Consider the following 19,875-nt stretch of genomic DNA (forward strand, 5'->3'; position numbering starts at 1 on the left):
GCAGGTAAGTAGAGTAAGTGTGGCAGCTACAACCACTATTCTTAGACAACTCAACTGCTGCTTAATAATTCATTTAATTTTGTGGTCCAAAAATACCCAAAACAAAATATTTTTAATCAAAATAATTTCCATTTCACTACTAAAATTTTTTGTTGATTAAATTAAAGCTTTTTTTTTTAATCTACTTTACCTATTACTCTTTCCCCTCCCCTTCCATGAAAAAGTTTCAAAAAATGTAGACTTGGTGCTATAAATATAAAACATTATTTATGAAGATTTTTTTTTTCAAGTTTCTTTTGTTTAGCTGTTTATGAAGCGCCTGAAAACAAGGCTGAAATTCCTATTTGCTGCATATCTGAAGAATTTTTCTTCTTCAGTTAAACTTTGCTTCCATTTTGAACCGTATAAGGAATGCAAAACAACAACAAAAAACCCCCCCAACCCACTAACAGTATAGACCTACAGTGACATTGCTCATTGCAGCTGAATGCAGCAGGTATCAGAAACACACCCAACTTCCAGACAATCTCAGTGCACTTCAATCAAAATCAACTGGAAGCATAAATTAGTGCATACATTGAATATATATATATATTTTTTATATATAAACAGCAGCATTAAAGATTGTGACATGACACTGCCCTGGTTAACACCAGCTTTTTCTCCTCCTTTGACGCTCAGAAATTCAGCCTTTCACATTCAGCCTTAGGAATTCTGGCTAGTGGCAAATGATTATGAAACACGTTAACAACTTGGCAGAGGAATTGCATGAATAAACCAACTGACCTGTAGGAAAACACAAATGCTGTGTGTATTCTGACAAACGTATACATTCTAAATACATATGGAGCTTAATAAATGAAAATCAAGTATTGTAACTTACTTTTTTGGGGTTTGCTTATTATTACTTTTTTTTTAATTGACACAAGGTTGATTTTTGCAAAAATAAAGCCCCAAAATAAAGTTAGCAGATCAGTTAAAAATGCAAATGCAGAGTACAACATTCAGACAGATTTGTTCACTTTGTTTTTTTTTAATGGCTAAAATCTACAGTGCCTGTACAACTGACAAACATTTTTTTATACTTCTCCAAAATATCATTTTTAACTCATTAACCTGTTTAAAATGTTCATAAATGATTACCTCTCCCTGCTTTCTAAATGTTTCATCTTAGACACACACCTTTACAGGCACTCAAAGTTCCTGATCTGGTGCCTTCGTGAGAAGCCAAAATGCCTCAGCCCTGTCATTCCTTCCCTTTATTATTTTATGGGATATAACTTTTTTTTTTTTTTTTTGTCGTCCAAATGCTTTCACACTCAGTCTCATGACACAGATGGAAGGGCCCAAGGTTGATGAAAAACAGCAATACAGTGAGTGTTAAAAGGGCAATGAGGTATTTTTGGGGGACAAAAGGAGCAGGCTTCTTCCAATGGGATGTTCTGCTCTGTCAGTGCTATCAGAAGCCAAGCGAGATTAACGCAAAAGACACCGCAGTACACAATGCATGTGTATCCAGTCTTCAGTATGAGTTGCTCAAAAGATTTTCCTTTTTTTACTCTTAATTTGAATGACATTAAGAGATACACAGGTGCTCTATCCAACTATGAGGCCAGGAAACCATCGTCTTCATGGTGGCATTTGTAACAGATGTGAGGAAAGTGAGTTAACGCTGACCAAAGGAAAAAAGACACAAAGCCCCCTGTAAGTCTTAAAGACTCAGGGAAAGCCCACATTCCCGTGCTTCAGTGTCAAGTAGATAATGTGTGTACTTTCAGTCTGCAGAGTCCAGGGTATCATGGGAAGGGGCAGGGGGAGGTGCATACCTCAGCCTGTAAGTGCCTAAAAACAGGAAAGACAGAACTGCCAAGTCAGTGCTTATAGTTAAACTATTACTAGAAAATACCAAAATAAAAGGTCACCTTCTTCTAAGCTTTCAAGAAAGGCACAGTATCACCCTGAACTCTTTTCTAAGTTCCAAAGTACAAACAGTAGATAAAGTTTGTAGGCATGGGGGAGGTATAAAAATCCTCTTTTCCCAGTACTTCATTCAAGCTACAAGACAAAGTATTACACCAAAAACTAGTTAACACAAACACTACCACTCAAACTCTAGTTTCTCATGCACAACCCAAAAGGCTTATTTCTTTTTTTTTGGCTATTTGACCCATCTGACAAAATTACAGCCGATATGGTGGCACTCAGGTTCCAGCCATATGAATGTCAAATCATCAGATGAAACTGGCCAACTGGAGTTCTAGAGTCTAGTTTTTTGTTTGCTAGTCCCCCTTTGTATTTCATTTCACCTATAAAAATTCAACTGAGTGCCGGTAAATAACATCTCAACTATAGTCTCCTGTCTGGCATTTTTTTTTTTTTTTGCATGTAACAGTTGATTGCTAGCGCACATTTACACACGCACGCATACACACACACGTTATCATACTACAAGGACAGAATTCACTAAGAAAAAGACAAAAAGACTGTCAAAAACAAGTCCTTTGGGAGTTGTCATGATTACCTTGCTGACTGGCCTCCATGGATGGTTGCTTACAGTCGTGTGCATGGTGTCCGGTTATGCCACAGTTGTAACATGAAATATTTCCATTCTTTTTGGGTCCAGATCCATTTGTGGTGGCAACTACGTTAGGTGATGGATACATTGGATAGTACCTTCCATATCCGCTCATCTGCTGCATACTGTAGTTGGTTTGGCTTCCAAGTGGTTCATGCATCAGTCCATTGGCATACGGGGTCTGATGCAGGAAAAAAGGAAGCTGTGTTCCATTAGTCTGATGTGCTTGATTGAGGTAGCTACCATTGCAAAGAGATGGCAAGGTAAAGAAAGGTGAGACTCTATAGACTTGTCCATGAATTGGATTATGATAAAAATAGTTATTAATCTGAAGGCTTCCATTGGTCACACAACTGCACCTACGGCCACAAGAGCCGCAAGCCCCAGACCCTATCTGCTGGGGTGGTAAGACTGTCCCATTACTGCTAGTATTTCCAGAAGTATTTATATAGTGTGTACTGTCACTCTGTGCAGTGCTGTGAGTTAGGGCAGGACTTGGGCTAGGGGCAGGGCCTGTTGTGTGAGTAGGAATTGCTGGAGGAACAGGAGACTGGACTGGGCCAACACCAACAGCAGCTGGCTGTTGAGCACTAGGAGTTGCTGCAGATGCTCCTGGTAAGTTGAAGGAAGCTGGTGGTGGTGGTGGTGCTGCTGAGAGGCCAGCTGCTGGAAGAACTAGCTTTAAGTTCGTGGGTGGAGGGATTACACCTGCAAGTCCTTCAGCATGAGGCACCATTTGACCAAGTCCTACTATTTGTGATGTGGGTTTTGCAACTGGATCAGTGGTAGATATTGGGGCTACTGGAAAACTACCTGGGTTGTGGACTGGAATAAAGGCCGCACTGGGTGATCCGATGCTCGCATTTCCTGTTGCATGCTGGGAACCACTGGCTGTGCAACCTTCTGTGGCTCCTTGCGGTGATGGCACTTTCAGTCTGTGAACTGACAGGTGCAAAGCAGGGTTGCTACCCTGGACAGCATGAGGAAGAAACGGGGATGGGGCAGGTACAGAAGTAGTCAACACGTCAAGGCGTTTTTCTGGTTCAGCAGCAGCAGGTTCTTTCACCGCGGACACTGCAACAGGACCAGCAATGAGCATGCCCACGGGTTTATCCACAGGTATGGGTGGAGGGATCATAGCTTCAGGTTTCTGTACGCCATTGTGCATGACACAGTGCAAGGCATGCATGAAAGGAATGTGCTGAAATGTCTGAGAACTTAAGGAACTGTCTAGAACATCTCCTTCTTCACTGACCACTGAAGAAATTCTAGCAGGTGGCTTGGCAAGTGAGGGATCACTAGTACCATAACCTGTAAATACAGGCATACTTGGCTTCCCAGATTCCTCAGAATTGCTGTCTGTGTCTGTTGAAGGGAAAGTAATGGGGGGGGGGGGGGGGGGAAGAGGAAAAACAAATTAAATGAGCAAAACCTTTAAATACACTGCATTCTATATATAACATATCCCCAGCCCCTACAAAAATCCAAAACAAAAGGTAATGGCACTCATCCATCATTTAAATTTCAGTAGCAGTGTCTAAAAAAAAAATTTTTTTTAATAAAAAATTGTGTTTTGACAGAATTGTCGAAGGTGTTAGTCCACTTGGATATATGGAAATAAGGGTCAACCATCAAGTTCTAGGCGATATCGTTTTACTGGACTAACCATCTCTCTCTTCTCCATGGACCTGATGAAGGCTTAACTCTTGGAAACTTATTAAAGATGCATTAAGTTAATCCAATAAGAAGATACCATCAACTTGGCTCTTTTGACAAAAGAAGCGCACATAGGCCATCAAAACATTCTATGCTGCAATGTTATTTGCTGTGCTTAGTACAAAATGCCTTATATCTTTTGCCTCAGACTAATTAAATCTTCACAAAACAAATCCATAAGTTAAAAACATGGAATATGAAATCTGAAGGAAATAGTTTATAAAATATATTATTCCGTTAATATGATTGCCATGATATTCTTATGCACCTTATCTGTATCTATATTCTGAAATTCTTATTCTTTTAATGTGAATGTCGTTGTAACATATTGTAAGCCACATTGAGCCTGCAAATGGGTGGGAAAATGCGGGATACAAATGCAGCAAATAAATATTAAACAAAACGTTTCAAGATGGTGTTGATCCTCAAATGCACAAGCCATAAAGTCACAAACGCTCATTAATTCCTCTCATCCTCCACTTCACAATCAACAGCAGTATCTTTGAAGCAAGTTCCACTACTCTCCCTCCCCCCCCCCCCCCAAATCCTAGGAGAGCAAAATTCACTTTTTTTTTTTAAAAACTAAAAGTGCATCAGCACACTGCATGCGTCCTTGGCTAGTTTTGACTTCAGCAAGCAGTCAGCGCAACTCTTCTGATCTTCCTACTATATATATATATATATATCCAGGATAACACCAAAGAAATAGATTTTCTAATGTTTAGTTGTTGACATGTTTATTTTGATTATCCTGAAAAGCTGAGCTGTAGAATAACCCCCACCCCAACCTTCTAGAGAACCACCATCCATAGAGGATCCCATTTTCTGACACCTTCAAAAACTCATCCCTTAAGATTCATGTGGAATTTTTTTTTTATTTGATCTACATGAAAGTACCTGCAATTCAGAAGTCATTCTGTGGGGTCTTTAATAGTGGTCTCACACAGTTAACCACTGCTAAGCTTCAGGACAAACTATGTTCAAAACGTTGCCTGATGATTATTTTTTTTTAAAAACCCTCTCTCCTCATCTAACCAAAATATATATTAAAGACCAAAGCAATAGAATATGCAACTACTTTTAATAATGCCTTCCTCACTATACCCCCTCCCCCCAATGAGTATAGTTTGAGTTTCACTTTACTCACAGTTACTGCCAGCTCTCACAAACAGATCACTGCTAACAGTCAAGTAGTGTTCTCTTACACTATATACAAAGAGTCTACAACATGTCCACAAAATGAGAACTATGCCATACTCAAATTTTTTGAGATTGTTAGGGTGGGTAGGCAGGTATAGCTGTAAGTGCTAGCTTCAGGCAGTACAATCTGAAATCCGATGCCTTCAACTTCTAAGTTTTTCTGGAATAGCAGATGGTCCACAAGATTAGAGAGTTTGGTATGTAATTTTCTAACGGTTTCTGGTTCAAGTCAGCTCAGGCAATAGTGAAAATCATTACGCTTTGTGGGCCTACATGAAGGCTGTTTTTCAGCTCACAACATGAGCCCACCTTACCAAAATTCATCACAAACTGATGCAATTGCCTTTCTTGACTGACACTTTACTTTGCTACTTGCATTCTGCAAATGCCCAAATGATTCAATGTGGATAACGGGAGGGGGGGGGGGGGGGGGAGAGGCATACCTGCGAGCTAACAGTCATATTTTAAATGATCTTACAATGTTACAGTAGATGTGATCTGCAGGCAATTCAAGAGAAATATTTCTGAAAAAAAAAACATTTTCAATACTTTACAAAAGCAAAATAGTTTTGAAATCTCAAATGGAGCGGAATAGAGTTCCAAATAGCTGGAGCTTGATATAAAATACTTAAAGCAAAAAAATGTTTTATTTTTCAACCTATTGGGATTGGGGAAATGTAGGTGATTATCACACAAGCCTTTTAGCAGTAATTTGTGTCCAATTAGACAAATAAGCTGGTCCATAAAGGATCTTAAAAATCATAGTACAAACCACTAATAAAGGAGTAGCTATCATTTTTATGGGAACAGAAAATCAAGCAAGCTGCTATATTCTGAACCAACTTAATCTCCTTTAGCAGGTTCTTTTGACATCTCGTATAGATACTGTTGCTATAATCTAGAATGGAAAAAAGTAGACTTTGGACTACTAGTTTGAATATATCAGGTTAAGAACTCCCCTTAATTTTTTCATCAAAAGAAAAATCCTCTTAATGAGGGAATTCACCTGAGTTTCAAGTGTAAGGGAACCAGATGTGACACCTAGAACCTTTATGGAATCTTCAAAATAAAAACAACCACTTGGTTTCAGTATATTATCATTCTATATATCTTCTGTTTGACCTAGTAAGGAAACTTGGTTCTATCCTTAAGTTTGAAGGAGTGACTTAAGTAAGCCACATTTCTATCGTTGATATACAACCTTTTATCCTAGATACTGTTCCTTCTGCAGACTGAACAGGAGGAAATAAAATTGTAATATCTGCATAACTAAAAACTTTAAATCCAGTGGTACTTAATACCTGACCAAGAGAGGACATCAATATATCGAATATAGTGTGCGACAAGGTGCAATGTGCATTTACTTGCAACAGCCTGCAGAGTCCATGGTATTCATTTTGTGTGTGTGTGTGTTGGGGGGAAGGGAGGTACACCTCAGTCTGCAAGTGTCTAAAAACAGGAAAGACAGCCAGAACTGTCAAGTCAGTGCTTATAAAGGTAGTTTGTTCAGAGCAAGCCTGAAGCACAAAAATAAAGGTACAGAGATTCTTGTACATCCATATGGACTGAAGTTACTCAAGGGATAGACATGCTCATTCCCAGTGCTGTTAAATTTGCCTCTTTTACAACAAACTCCACATGTTAAAAAATAATCCTCTCTTCGTTGAAATATTTACTTTTAGCAACAAAATTGAATCTCCTATTATAAAGGATTATTGGTAAAATTTATGGTCCCTGGTTTGATTTGTATCTTCTGCATCCTGGATTACTAGGCCTAAGAATGCTGTGTTCGAATGCCCACAGCCCAGGTAGTTTTTTTTTTTTTTTTTTTTGGGGGGGGGGGGGGGGGGGGGGGGAGTGAGAAGAATCCCTGAAGGGTGACCGAATTTAGAGCACATAACACATTTCTGGAAGTTCCTGGCTTCACTATCTTTGCAGCAAAGCCTAAAATAGAAACTGTGAAAGAACGATTAAAACAGAGAAAAAAATTTAATCAGGTTGCTATGCATACAGGGTCCTCACAATAGGATCTCAGCACTGGTTCTGCATGATTAGGGGGTGGGGGGAAGAGGGGCAGGAGGAGAAAACTACTGGGCCAAATAATAATGCACGACCACAGAAAATGCCTGTTTGAAAACTCAGCTCTCTCACTTTTTAAAAAGTCTATCTATATAAAAGGGATTTACAGTACAAAACAGTTATGTAACATGATCTCCAGCTACTCCTAGCTCTGTCATGCATTCCTGAAATACTTAACAGAATTCCAGGAACCAGATGTACTATGTCATGTTTCTCAAAAGGCATGAAATAGGAGAAACCACTTAAAACTAGTCCCACGTCTTAATTCTTTGTATCAATAAATACAGAATATAGTCCAAAGACTAATGCACTCAAGAAAAACATCTTTTGATACTGTAAGACCAAAGGAAAAACTGTTTCCTGGAGAGAAGATAGACTAATTTCCTATAACTTCTTCACAAGATATTTGCTAGTGCTAGAAGCACTGGGACGACCAACCACCTTGGAAGAGAGGCTAAACAGGTTAGAGTTTTTCACAGCTTGAAGGAAAAGATGACAGAAATGAATTATGGTAGACATTTATAAAATGAGCGGGGTGGAATTGTTAAATGGTTCTTTAACAGGTCCAACACAAAATCAAGAGGATATTTCAAAACACTAATAAGTAGCTGAAAACAAATCCTAGAAAGCTTTTTCATCATACCATGCATCTGTTCCTGGAGGATGTGGTCAAGGCAACCAAAAGGATTTAAAAAAAAGGTTTGGACAAGTTCCTGGAAGAAAAGTCCATCAGCCATTGTCCATTCCTGGACATTAACTATGATAAATAAATGTTGTTTTTTTTTTTTTTTTAATATGCCAAGTACTTGTGACCTAGACTAGTCAGTCAGAGCCAGGATGCTGGGCTTGATGAAATAAAGTCTGGCTTAACATGGCTTTTCATGGGAGGTAGCCTTAATGTAGACAGCTTACTGCTAGGCATGAATACCTACTGCCCTATCCAAAGATGCACCAGCTTCTGAGGGGAACTGCTGAGAGAGGGAGGGATCAGAGACAGTAAAAACCGGCAGCCACAATGGTTTATAGCTCCCATGCATAATTTTGGGCTCTAAATCATTTGTAGCAGTCGAAAAGGTCTAGGACAATACATGAAAGCGCTTATAATTACCTAAAGATCCAGCCCATACGGTTTTGCAATATTTAAGTATCCATACAATTTTCTTGTTAATTGGTTTTGCAGACCTTGTTTTCCCGATTACTGGCAGATATACAATGCACTTCCTATTCACCCCCTGTTTTGTTTCCTTTGTACGCACTGGCAGCTCCAACAACTAACACTGTGAAACTCTGCTGATGACCGAGTAAAAGCAAGTTTAAATTTCACCCTTCTTGCCAAGGCTCATTGAGACACGGATATGGGATCAAAATAGAAACAAACCATGTATAAAGAATATCCAATATCTACACAATTTACCAGTATAAACCACAAGAGAAGCAGAATTTATAAAAACGTTTTTTTTTTTTTTTTACAAAAATCAAATATAGGAATAAAAGAACCCCTAAATCACTTCCCAGAGACCCCCCCCCCCCCCCCCCCAACAAGGCATCTCAAAAACATCAGTAAAACACCTTCATATCAAGAAATAAATGCTTTAGCACTGGACAGTGTGTAGCAGCACTGTGTAGTACCACACGGGAGACCTGGATCACATTTGTAAATGGTTTCTAATGTGGGTTCTAATGCTGGCTGGAAATGTTACAGAGAACGAAAAAGATGAAACTGCAGTCAACGGTGTATTTCACTGACTCAAATATATCCAGAGATTAATTATTAAACTTCCCCATTTTTTTTTTTAAACTGGAGTAAATAAGGTTAGAGAAATGTAGAGTCAAGAAGAACCTCCTGATGAACAGAGAAAATCCAAGACAGCTGTTGTATAGCGGTTACCTGAAGGGAGTTTGTTAGCCCAGATCATTTTGTTGCTTGGTAAAATGAAGGAGAGAGGCTGGATCTACCCTGCAAAGAAAGGCACCCCTCAAGTAACAGGCCCTAGCGACTCCTTTGTTACCTATTCAGATCCTTTATTGACAGCTCCATGGGCTATGCCCTTAGAGATCTCTGCAAAGGAAGGTTTGTGGGCTCTTTGGACCAAGGTGCAACCTTAATAATGGAGTTACGGATTTCCCTGATGCAGCCCAAGCTGCAGATAGGCCCTGCTTTATCTGTAGGCTTGGCACAGACAGATGTCAGTGTAGCTGCTCTAGCAGAGGTTGAGAGATGTCAGTAGACTGTGGGTGGGAGAGAGATGCTTCTACCGACATTACAGGAACCTAGTAATTCATTTTGTAGAAGATATTGTGAAACCAGACCTGGCTAAGGCAAATTTTCTGAAACTGCAGGAACAGCGATAACTAAAGATCTTTGTAAACCTGCACTGGTATGACCTATAGATTTGAGTTAAGAGAGTATTTAGAAGGCTATTGCTGGATTGGAAAAGTTGTCTGCTAAAACCAGGGCTTTTTTTGAGGGAGGTACTGAGTACCGGCACCTTTTCCACTGTCTGCTAAACTTGACCCATGGTTCTCGAATTTTAATGAGAGAGCTCAGGTTCTACATACAAATTCGGCCTTGTCATAGATTCTATGACTGGTTGCAGGGGTCCTGTCTATTGTAGGGTGGGTCCCTCAATGATCACTCCACCCCTGAAGGCCTGGCATTTGAGTACCGGCACCTTTTTTGCTAGACAAAATGCACTGGCTAAAACAGTCTCTTAGCAGCAGTCTCAGAGTTTTCTGGGAAAATTAAAGAATCTGGGATCTGGACTTGGGGACTGGAAACTGTGGCAAGTAAGATCAGGAAAATCAGAAGAGAATAAATCAGTGATGCAAGATAACTGGAGCCCTCAAGGTGAAAATGGAGATACTGGAGAATATGCAAAGATAAACTCTGTTTTATTAACTTTCCTAAAGGCGCCACTGACCTTTCCATTGGATTTAATTAAAAATATACTTTTCTGAGATTTTAAAATTAAAAAAAAGAAAAATAATAAAATAAATTGAATTGTTTGGCCTCCTGTATCTAGCACTTACTATCTATACAAAGGAATTTGAGGGGCGAGTACTACAGCTCTTGGCTCTCCCTTTTCACTCTCTAAATCCAACTGAAGCTTGGACTCTAGGAGTGCTGTTGGATTCAGCACCATTCTTCTGGTCTCAATTTACTCAAAATCTTATTTTAAAATAAGGCTTTTAAGTAAATTGTGACCATTAATTTTGCACAGATATTTTCAGAATGTGTTACAGAGCTTAGTACTGACAGGCCTTGATTACAGTAGTATTGGATATGTTGGATTGCCAGCCATTTATATTTAATCCATGCAAATTGTTCAAAATTCTGTCATTCGATTTTTGTTTGAGCTAGCTAAGAATGAGCATATATCACCATATCGTAGGAAATTGAAGTGGTTGCCTGTGTTGGAGAGAATTAAGTTTAAATTCCCGATAAAGAGTTTGCATCAGGAGTCATCAAGGTATTTGAGTGATTGTTTACACTGGTATAAGCCTGCACAAGCGCTTCGCTTGGAAACATCTCAATTGTTGGGCATACCAGATTTTCAACTTTGAAATGAATCTACAAGGAAAATGACATCTTCAATAGCCAGCCTGGCAGAATGAAATAAACTGCCTCTCCTCCTTAGAAGACAAACGAACAATCAGGGGTTTAAAAAGATAGTTGTGGCAATATTTGTTAGCACAAGCAGCTTAGAGCTTCTGGACTCTGTGACTGACTGCTCTCTGTTTAGATTGGATATATGACGAGTGAAATGAGTGTGTAGCAGATGGTCAATATTGACCAGTATTATGGGTATTTGTGCTGTTATAATTTTGATGTATTATTTTGACTGTATATGTTTATTCATAATCTGCCCTGGAAAAGGGCAGAATATAAATTTTAATAAATGAAATGAATACAATGGGGGAAACGGATATCTGTTTTGCACCTTTACATTGTATATATAAATTGGATCCTAACAGAAACTGAGCTCTCAAGTGGTTCTTTCAAAAGAAGGATGAATGTTTCTTAATAGAATGGGAAAATTAGGTTCTTACCATGATAATTTTCTTTCCTTTAGTCATAGCAGATGAAGCCATTACGTATGGGTTGTGTCCATCAACCAGCAGGGGGAGATAGAGAGCACTCAACTTTTCTCAGTGCCTTATGGCCAGCTAGCTCCACTGCCTCTTCACTATTTGAAGCTTCCAAAGCAGTATGGCAAACTGCAATGGGAATAACATGAACTTTCCTCACAGCGAACGATGGCCCCTTAAGGGCATGAACTCAAAAAAGGAGGGAATGAACTCATCCTCCTGGAGGGAATAAACTCGTCCTCCACTTTGTATAAACGGAGGGAATACTTGCATCCTCCCAAAACATGAACTGGAGGGAATGAACTCATCCTCCTATAACTGTAACAAGAATCCTGAAGACTGTTTTCCGACTCCCCAAGGAAAGAATATAACTTCAGGAAACAAGAACAGCACCTAAAATCAGAATCAGTGCAATACAGACAATCATACTGAGATGGCTTCATCTGCTATGACTAAAGGAAAGAAAATTATCATGGTAAGAACCTAATTTTCCCTTCCTTGTCATCAAGCAGATGAAGCCATTACGTATGGGATGTAACAAAGCAATCCTTAAATAGGGTGGGAACAAGCCACACCACGGGCTAGCACCTGTGCTCCAAAATGCGCATCCCTCCTGGCAGCCACATCCAGCCTGTAATGTTGGGCGAAAGAGAGCTCTGCACTGAGTGCTGCCTTGTCGATTTATGTAGGCCACTGCTGTCGTGTTGTCTGACATCACTCGGACAGCCAATCCTTCCAGGGTCACTTGAAAGGCCAGAAGAACCAGAAACACCGCTTTCAACTCCAGGCGGGTGATAGACCACTCCGACTCGTCGGGCGTCCACAGACCCTGGGCATGCTTCCCCTGGCAATGTGCGCCCCAGCCCTTTAGGCTGACATCTGTCACCACTAGACACCAATCGGGGAGCGCCAGCGGCATTCCCCGCCGCAACATGCTGTCCGAGAGCCACCACTCCATACTGAGGCGGGCCGCAGGGAGCCAAGAAAGTCTGCACTGATAATCCTGAGATACTGGAGACCATCGTTGAAGTAGAGAATACTGTAGGTCTCAGGTGCACTCTCGCCCATAGCACCACTTCCAAGGTGGCCGTCATCGATCCCAACAGCTGGACAATGTCCCAAGCTCGCGGGCGGGGCATCCTCAGGAGCAGATGGACCTGATTCTGAAGCTTGCACTGCCTTTGTTCGGGAAGAAACACATAGCCCGAGGCTGTGTCAAACCTGGCCCCCAAATATTCTAGAGATTGCGAGGGGATCAGGTAACTTTTGGCCATATTGACGACCCAGCCCAGAGATTGAAGGACTGAAACCACTCTGGCTGTAGCTAGATGACTCTCTTTTTCTGAGTCTGCTCTGATGAGCCAGTCATCTAAGTACGGGTGAACCTGGATACCCTCTCGCCTGAGAAAGGCAGCTACCACCACCATTACCTTGGAGAAGGTTCGGGGAGCTGTGGCAAGGCCCGAAACTGGAAATGTTTTCCCAACACCGCAAAAACTTCTGGTGCGGGGGCCAAATTGGTATGTGCAAATAAGCTTCTTTCAGGTCCAGAGACGTGAGAAACTCTCCTGGCTGTACCGCCGCAATGACGGAGCGCAGGGTTTCCATGTGAAAATGCCGTACTCTTAAGGACTTGTTTAGCTCTTTTAAGTCCAGGATCGGGCGAAAAGACCCGCCTTTTCATAGCACCACAAAGTACATGGAGTAGCGGCCTAGACCTTGTTCGGCGGGAGGCACCGGGGTCACAGCCCCTACCTGGCACAGACAGTGCAGAGTCTCCTCTACCGCTGCTCGTTTGGCGGCAGAACCGCATCGAGACTCCACAAACACGTCTCTCACCAGGTCCAAGACCCACTGATCTGCGGAGATTTTGGCCCACTCCTCGAAAAAGAGGGAAAGTCTTCCTCCGATGACCGGAAACGAGGAGAGGGCCGGCGCACCATCATTGAGAGGGTCGCCCCTGAACTCCAGGCCTTGAACCGGCAGCTGCGGAACGTTTGTCAGAGCGAAAGGAGTTTCTCTGCTGAAAGCGGGCACGCGAAGTGAACCCAGCAGCACGCCCCGGGCGGTACCTTCTAGCTTCACGGAAGCGAGGTCTGTAAGAGGAGCGGAATGCCTGACCCTTAGAGGAAGGCTTCGGTCTATCTTCAGGCAAGGGCTGAGGTTTGGAATCCCCCAAGCCTTTAACAATGTTTTCCAGCTCCTCACCAAACAGAAGGTGGCCTTGAAAGGGCAACTTCACCAACCTTTGCTTAGAGGGCGTCAGCCGCCCAATGCCGTAGCCAAAGAGTGCGGCGAGCCGCCACTGCTACAGCCATTTGCTTAGCCGAAGCTCTGACCATATCATAAAGGGTGTCAGCCAAAAAGGACAAGGCCGACTCCATCCACGGAGCCACTTCAGATAAGGTCTCCGCTCCATCACCGGGCTGTTCCACTGCCTGCTGTAACCAAGCCAGGCAGGCTCTAGCAGCATAACAACTGCATGCAGACGCCCGAACAGCGAGACCTGCCAAATCAAAGGACCGCTTCAGAGCTGAATCAAGCCTGCGGTCTTGAATATCCTTCAGGGCAACACCTCCTTCAACAGGGAGGGTAGTTCTCTTTGTCACAGCCGTGACCAGGGCATCCACTTTAGGCATTGCAAAGCGAGCCAAATGTTCCTCACTCAGAGGGTATAATTGCCCCATAGCCCTGGCAACCTTCAAACGTCCCTCAAGATCAGCCCATTGAGCCGAAATAAGCTCTTGGATGGAGTCATGCAAAGGAAAGGCTCAAGCAGGCTTTCTGGTACTAGCCATCCTTGGATTAACCGAGGAGGCTGTGCCACTCCCAGGATCTTCAATCGAGAGGGCTTGTAAGGCATCTGAAATAAGCGCTGGCAGCTCCTCGCGGTGGAAAACCCTCACCGCAGATGGATCATCAAGCTCATGTGGCAATTCTGCACCCGACTCTGGATCCTCAGCCCAAGAAGTTCTGCCAGACCCCTCACTCATAAGGGGAATTAGCCCTTCTGCGTTTATCAGGAGGATAAGAAACAGGCAAAGCCAACTCCAAAAGGCCAGGATCCACCGGGGTGGGGGGGGGGGGGGCAGGCAGAGGGTCCGAAGATCCCTGTGGAAGAGCTCTTTTAAGCATGTATGTCCTATGCAGCATTAAAACAAAATCAGGGGAGAAAACCGCTCCCTGACCGCCCGGATCCTCCCCAGGGCTATCAGCTCTATTATTAGCCTCACTCAGAAACCCCCCCCCCCCCGGATTCAGGGCTCTCCGTCGCAACGGAGGCCGCACTATGTGGAAAATCCAAAATGGCGTCAGCTGCCAGCTCAGAGCGCGAAAGATCGCCGCTCGCCATGTTCGGGCCGGCTCTACCGTCTGTACAGCACGAATTACAGAGCCCCACTGCTGATTTGCGCTTGCCACATTTAGAACAGTGCTTTACAGTCTCCGCAGCCATCGCCGAAAACGGCGGTAAAATTAAAAAATGGCGGTTCGCGCCAAAAACGTCCCGATCACGGGCCCACCCCGGAGGAGTCAGAAAACACTTTTACCTCACTGGACAGAGTATCACAGCTCCGGTCCTGCAGAAGAATCTCAAGAAAAAAAACCTCTTTTCCAAGATCGCTGCGCTAAAGCGTGACGCGACTTTAATTATTATTATTATTTTTTTTTAACGCTGTGAGGAAAGCAGAGGCAAAAGAGGTAAATAAAAACACTCCAGGGGCTCAGATAAGTGGGAAAGGCAGGGAAAGGCGAACCAATGTGCCTGCATCCACTGAGTGGGAAAGGACAGGGAAAAGCAAGCTAATATGTCCACATCCATGGGGGCATGGGTAAGGCAGGGAAAGGGCTGACCTATGTGCCTTCAAAGTGAAGCTGCTATAGCCTCTAACACCCCGGCTAACAACTGGCAAGCCAGGAGCCACCCCCAGGCAGATTTTGATGGAGCTCGAAGAAGCTGCAGCCACCCTGCTTGGGGAGATAGAGAATACTGAAGAAGCAGTGGAGCTAGCTGGCCATGAGGCACTGAGAAAAGTTGAGTGCTCTCTATCTCCCCCTGCTGGTTGATGGCTTCATCTGCTTGATGACAAGGAATCATTTGTTTTCTGATGTTGCAAAGGCAGCTCAGAAAATGTTTGGTAGAGGCCAATGGATTTTGTAGCTGGGGGCTCGTTTTCTATGAAAAGCACTAGGTATTTAGGTGTTGACAATTTTAATGAATTCCAACAACAATATTTTTGAGCAGCTGCTCTCATCCCAGTCTTTGGAACACACCCAGCCAATCAGGTTTTCAGGATACCCACAATGAATATATATGAGATTAATTTGCATACAGTACTTCCATTGTATGAAAGTTTAACTAATGCATACTCATTATGAACACCCAGAAAACCTGACTGGCTGTGTCTGGAGGGCGTTTATGGCGGGAAAAACCGCCACGCCGGAGGAAGGACCGGGACATTCATCGGTCACGAAACTGTCACCCAACAAGGGCGAATCAGGCTTTAAGACCCCCGCATCCCCTCTAGAAGCGCTCAAGCGATCCGGGGAGCGACTCTTTGCGCCCTCGCCCTCCGACGCCATATGCCACGAGGAGAAGAATCGGGGAACCCCCTGCCCGCTATAAAAAGGTAAAAATTACCTGCTTGCCGCTCCGAGTTGTAACGACCTGGTGTCCCAGTGAGTAGCTGCAATAAACGTTTAAATAAACGTCGAAATAAACGCTTTTAAGGACGTTCAAAAATTTTTTTTTTTTTAACGGAGCCAGCGGGAGGGGGGAGAAAAGGAGGGACCTGGCACCACCAGGTTTGCACTTGCTCAAAAGAGCCCTCAACCCCAGGCACTCAACAAAACCTAAGAATTAGGCTTGGAGGCCTAGCCAGAGCTGCTGCTGTGTGTGACCACCACCTGCTGAGATAGAGAACATACTGAGGAGTTTCCGGCAGCACATGACCACATATAGGGAGGCAAAAGTTTGCTCTCTATCTCCACCTGCTGGTAGATGGACACAACCCACCAGTCTATGGATTGATCAGCTTGATGATATGGAAGTTCCCTTTACCTTGTTGCTCCTTCTCCAGGAAGGGCTGAGACAGATGTACCAAAATAGAGTCAGGATTACAACTTAGTGCACATTTTTGCTTCTTTGCCAAGTGACTTGGATTTGCGATCTGCATCCTCTCAGCAATGACCCCCACCCCCCAAACCAACTTTCAGTATTTTCTCATGTATTTCTTCATATGGTTGCTTTCTGACAATAATTTATTTCTTGTTAATATGTGTATAAAGTACCTCTCAGGATGGAAGTTTTAAAAGAAAAATGAAGTTGCTGTGCTATTCGCATGTGTAGTGTCACCACTTCTCAAGTTTAGTTGATTACAACGCATTAAACTAGGGTGCTGAACTAAGTGTGCATGTAGAAAATCATGCCCCTCTTAGCAAGCATATTCAAGTATGTGTGTTTAAAACATGTCTGAGTCAGGATGTTGTCTGGGACTATGGGAATTCCCTATCACTGTGTACAAAAAATGTCTCCTTATTCCTTCAGCCAAAATGTCAAGAAATGGGTTGTAGGCCATTACCTGCTATAGATGTGCATTTGCGCACATTAAATTTTGTATATTACACTAAGTTGATTTAACATGCATTAACCTTTAAATTAACAGTTGATTTGCGCATATTACTTTGGACATTTTCTTGGATCGTTCAACACATTCATGTAGAATTTTGTGAAAACTCTTAAAAATGACACAAAAGCAAACTTTTTGACATTACTTGCCCTCAAGTGGTCACTGTGGAGTGTGTTCACGAAATATTAATATGCACTATCAGGAACTAGCACGTGCTGCTGCTGTGTCCATTATTCCTATGTATGTGACAGCAGATAGCACACTCTAATGTACTTTAGCATGTGCTGCTTTGTAAGCATGCCCCTCATTTTGTTATATACTGAATAAGATTGGGAATGAGTAAAATTTTAAATGGTACAATAAACCCAAATAATAATTTACTAGCCGTTGAGCCCGTTAAAACGGGCTAGTGGGTTGCCGCTGCCCCCTCCCCTCCCCCCGAGTCGCCGCCGCTGCCCCTCCTCCCGGCCCGTCTCTTCGCTATCCAACTTACGTCTCAGCAGCAGGCAGATCAGCTGAGCTCCTTTCGGCCTTCCTTCTCTGCCTGTGTCCCGCCCTCGTGTGACGTAACGTCGGCGAGGGCGGGACACAGGCAGGGAAGGAAGGCCAACGGCAGCTCAGCTGATCTGCCTGCTGCGGAGATGTAAGTTGAATAGCGACGAGACGGGCCGCGTGGAGGGGTGGCGGCAGCGGCGACTCTGGGGGGGGGGTACCAGTGGCGGTGACCTCAGGGGGGGAGGGGGAGCGGTGGCGACCTCGGCGGTTCCCTCCCCTTCGCGCAGTTTCCCTCTCTGTCCTGCCCTCCCGTATTGACGCGGGGGCGGGACAGAGAGAAAAGTCTCTACTGCGCATTTGCGAGTGAGTACGGTCACTCGCCGTTTATATGTTTGATAGGTATTGATGGCAACTAATGGCCACAAGCACAATTTTTTTTAAGTGAAAATATCTAGGGCTGCATAACTGACCTTCGTTAGAAGACAGATTCTGTATTGTGAACTTGTATAATTCTCCCAAGATTACTACCATGACTATAGGAAACAAAGCTTGACTTGCTGAACTTTAATGGAAAAAATAAACTTAAAAAAATCCTCACAGCAAAAGCAAATCAAACTAGTACCACAATATTCTACTAAAGGAGCAAGCGAGAAAGCTCGCTGAAGGCTTTTACCAAACCTCTACACAATGATAACTGATCAAACAAATGAGGAAATGCGCACGCGCTTGTATAATCAACAGCGCGCGCCACAAAGCCAACCTCTGTCTTTTTCTTCTTCACTTTCAAAGCTTTCCCTCCCATCATGCCGTGGGCTAGACGGGGAACTGTAACTCTCTGAAGAGGTTTCTCCACATGTGTCCTGTCCAGATCCAGTGTCCAAACTCGGATCTAAAAACAGAAAGAACTTTCCTTTTCAATCGGCATCAGGCAGCCAGCTGTGCTCACTGCTTTGTTGTTCAAGTCCAAATTCTGTTTCTTTTTGGTACAACAGCTCACCATGACCTAATTGGTTAACCACTGTGTAAGCCCTTCCTTGCCCTTATCTTCCCCCCTTCCCTCATCAACAAAGTGGCAGTTAAATGTTACTTTCCAAGGATCTCAGATCCCTGCAGCTTGGGAAAGTAGACAGGCTTGGGAAAGTAGACCAAACTGCAAGCTTGTCTAGTCAAAAGTTTAGAGGAAAGGGAGAGAACAGGATGTGATTGTTCTAACAAAACTATGACAAGAGACCCAGACAACAACAAAAACAAAGGAAAAAAAAATCAAAACTTGAGATGGAACGGCATCCAAGAGCCAATGGAGCCTCAAGCCACTCTGTCCCCACTCCTCAGTTCTGAAACAGGCAACTAGAAAACATCTCTCAAGGATACTGAGATGGCTCAAACCACAGATTTAAACAAACTGAACACTTCAGATTTATGAATGTAGGTACATGCTTACATATCAAACAAAAATCCAATTTTAAGGTCTGTGCTCAGGGGCAGCAGAGCACCTTTTAAGTTGAAGGGGCCAAGTAAACCAATTTCCAACTTCATCCCCATGCCCTCTAGTTACTGATACTGTATTGGGCAAAACATTGGTTAGGCCACATCATGCTGCTGCCTACGAGCGCCTTACTTAAAAGCTGGGCCCTACTTATGTATTACACCACTAACACTCTTACCAAGGGCGACAAACAAAGCAAAAAAATACATGCATCTCTTTTCAAAAAAATGGTCAAACCACTTAGCCCTGGCCAAAATAAAAAAAACAGAACAGCTTCAGCCCACTAAAAGCTATAGTGGATGATTTAATAACAGAAATATGTCAGACGCTGCAAACATAGTCAAGCATACAAACTAATGTGGCTGCCACTCAGATACTTTTACAAAAGAACACAGCACACCATCAGAAAAAAAAATTTAATTGAACACCACTTAGAAGCTGTTTATCTGTAGCAATACACAAAAAAGAAGCAGTGCTGGCAAATGAGTAATCATGTAATCCTCTATGTGTAAAATTGTGCATTTTGGAGGTTGTCTTTCACTATGTTGCCCCTTATGTGCGTAAAAGGCCTTTTATAAAATACCAGCTGGTATAAATGTACACACCAG

At 42.9% G+C, this 19,875-nt stretch overlaps 1 protein-coding gene across 3 annotated transcripts in view; it reads right to left on the minus strand.

Moving 5' to 3' along the window:
• Positions 1–312: 312 nt before the first annotated feature.
• Positions 313–19,875, minus strand: part of ZCCHC2 (zinc finger CCHC-type containing 2) — a 266,990-nt gene continuing 247,427 nt past the window's right edge. For 2 of the 3 annotated variants that reach the window (XM_030207585.1, XM_030207577.1), the window contains 3 exons: positions 18,542–18,670; positions 2,522–3,940; positions 313–1,842 (listed from right to left, as the gene is read on the minus strand). In XM_030207585.1, the coding sequence (XP_030063445.1) occupies positions 1,775–1,842; positions 2,522–3,940; positions 18,542–18,670 (1,616 nt within the window). In that variant the 3' untranslated portion in view covers positions 313–1,774. The remainder of the gene's footprint in view (positions 1,843–2,521; positions 3,941–18,541; positions 18,671–19,875) is intronic. The other variant, XM_030207595.1, reaches the window with a different exon arrangement.

Source organism: Microcaecilia unicolor, chromosome 1, assembly GCF_901765095.1.
Source record: "Microcaecilia unicolor chromosome 1, aMicUni1.1, whole genome shotgun sequence".
Lineage (NCBI taxonomy): Eukaryota > Metazoa > Chordata > Amphibia > Gymnophiona > Siphonopidae > Microcaecilia > Microcaecilia unicolor.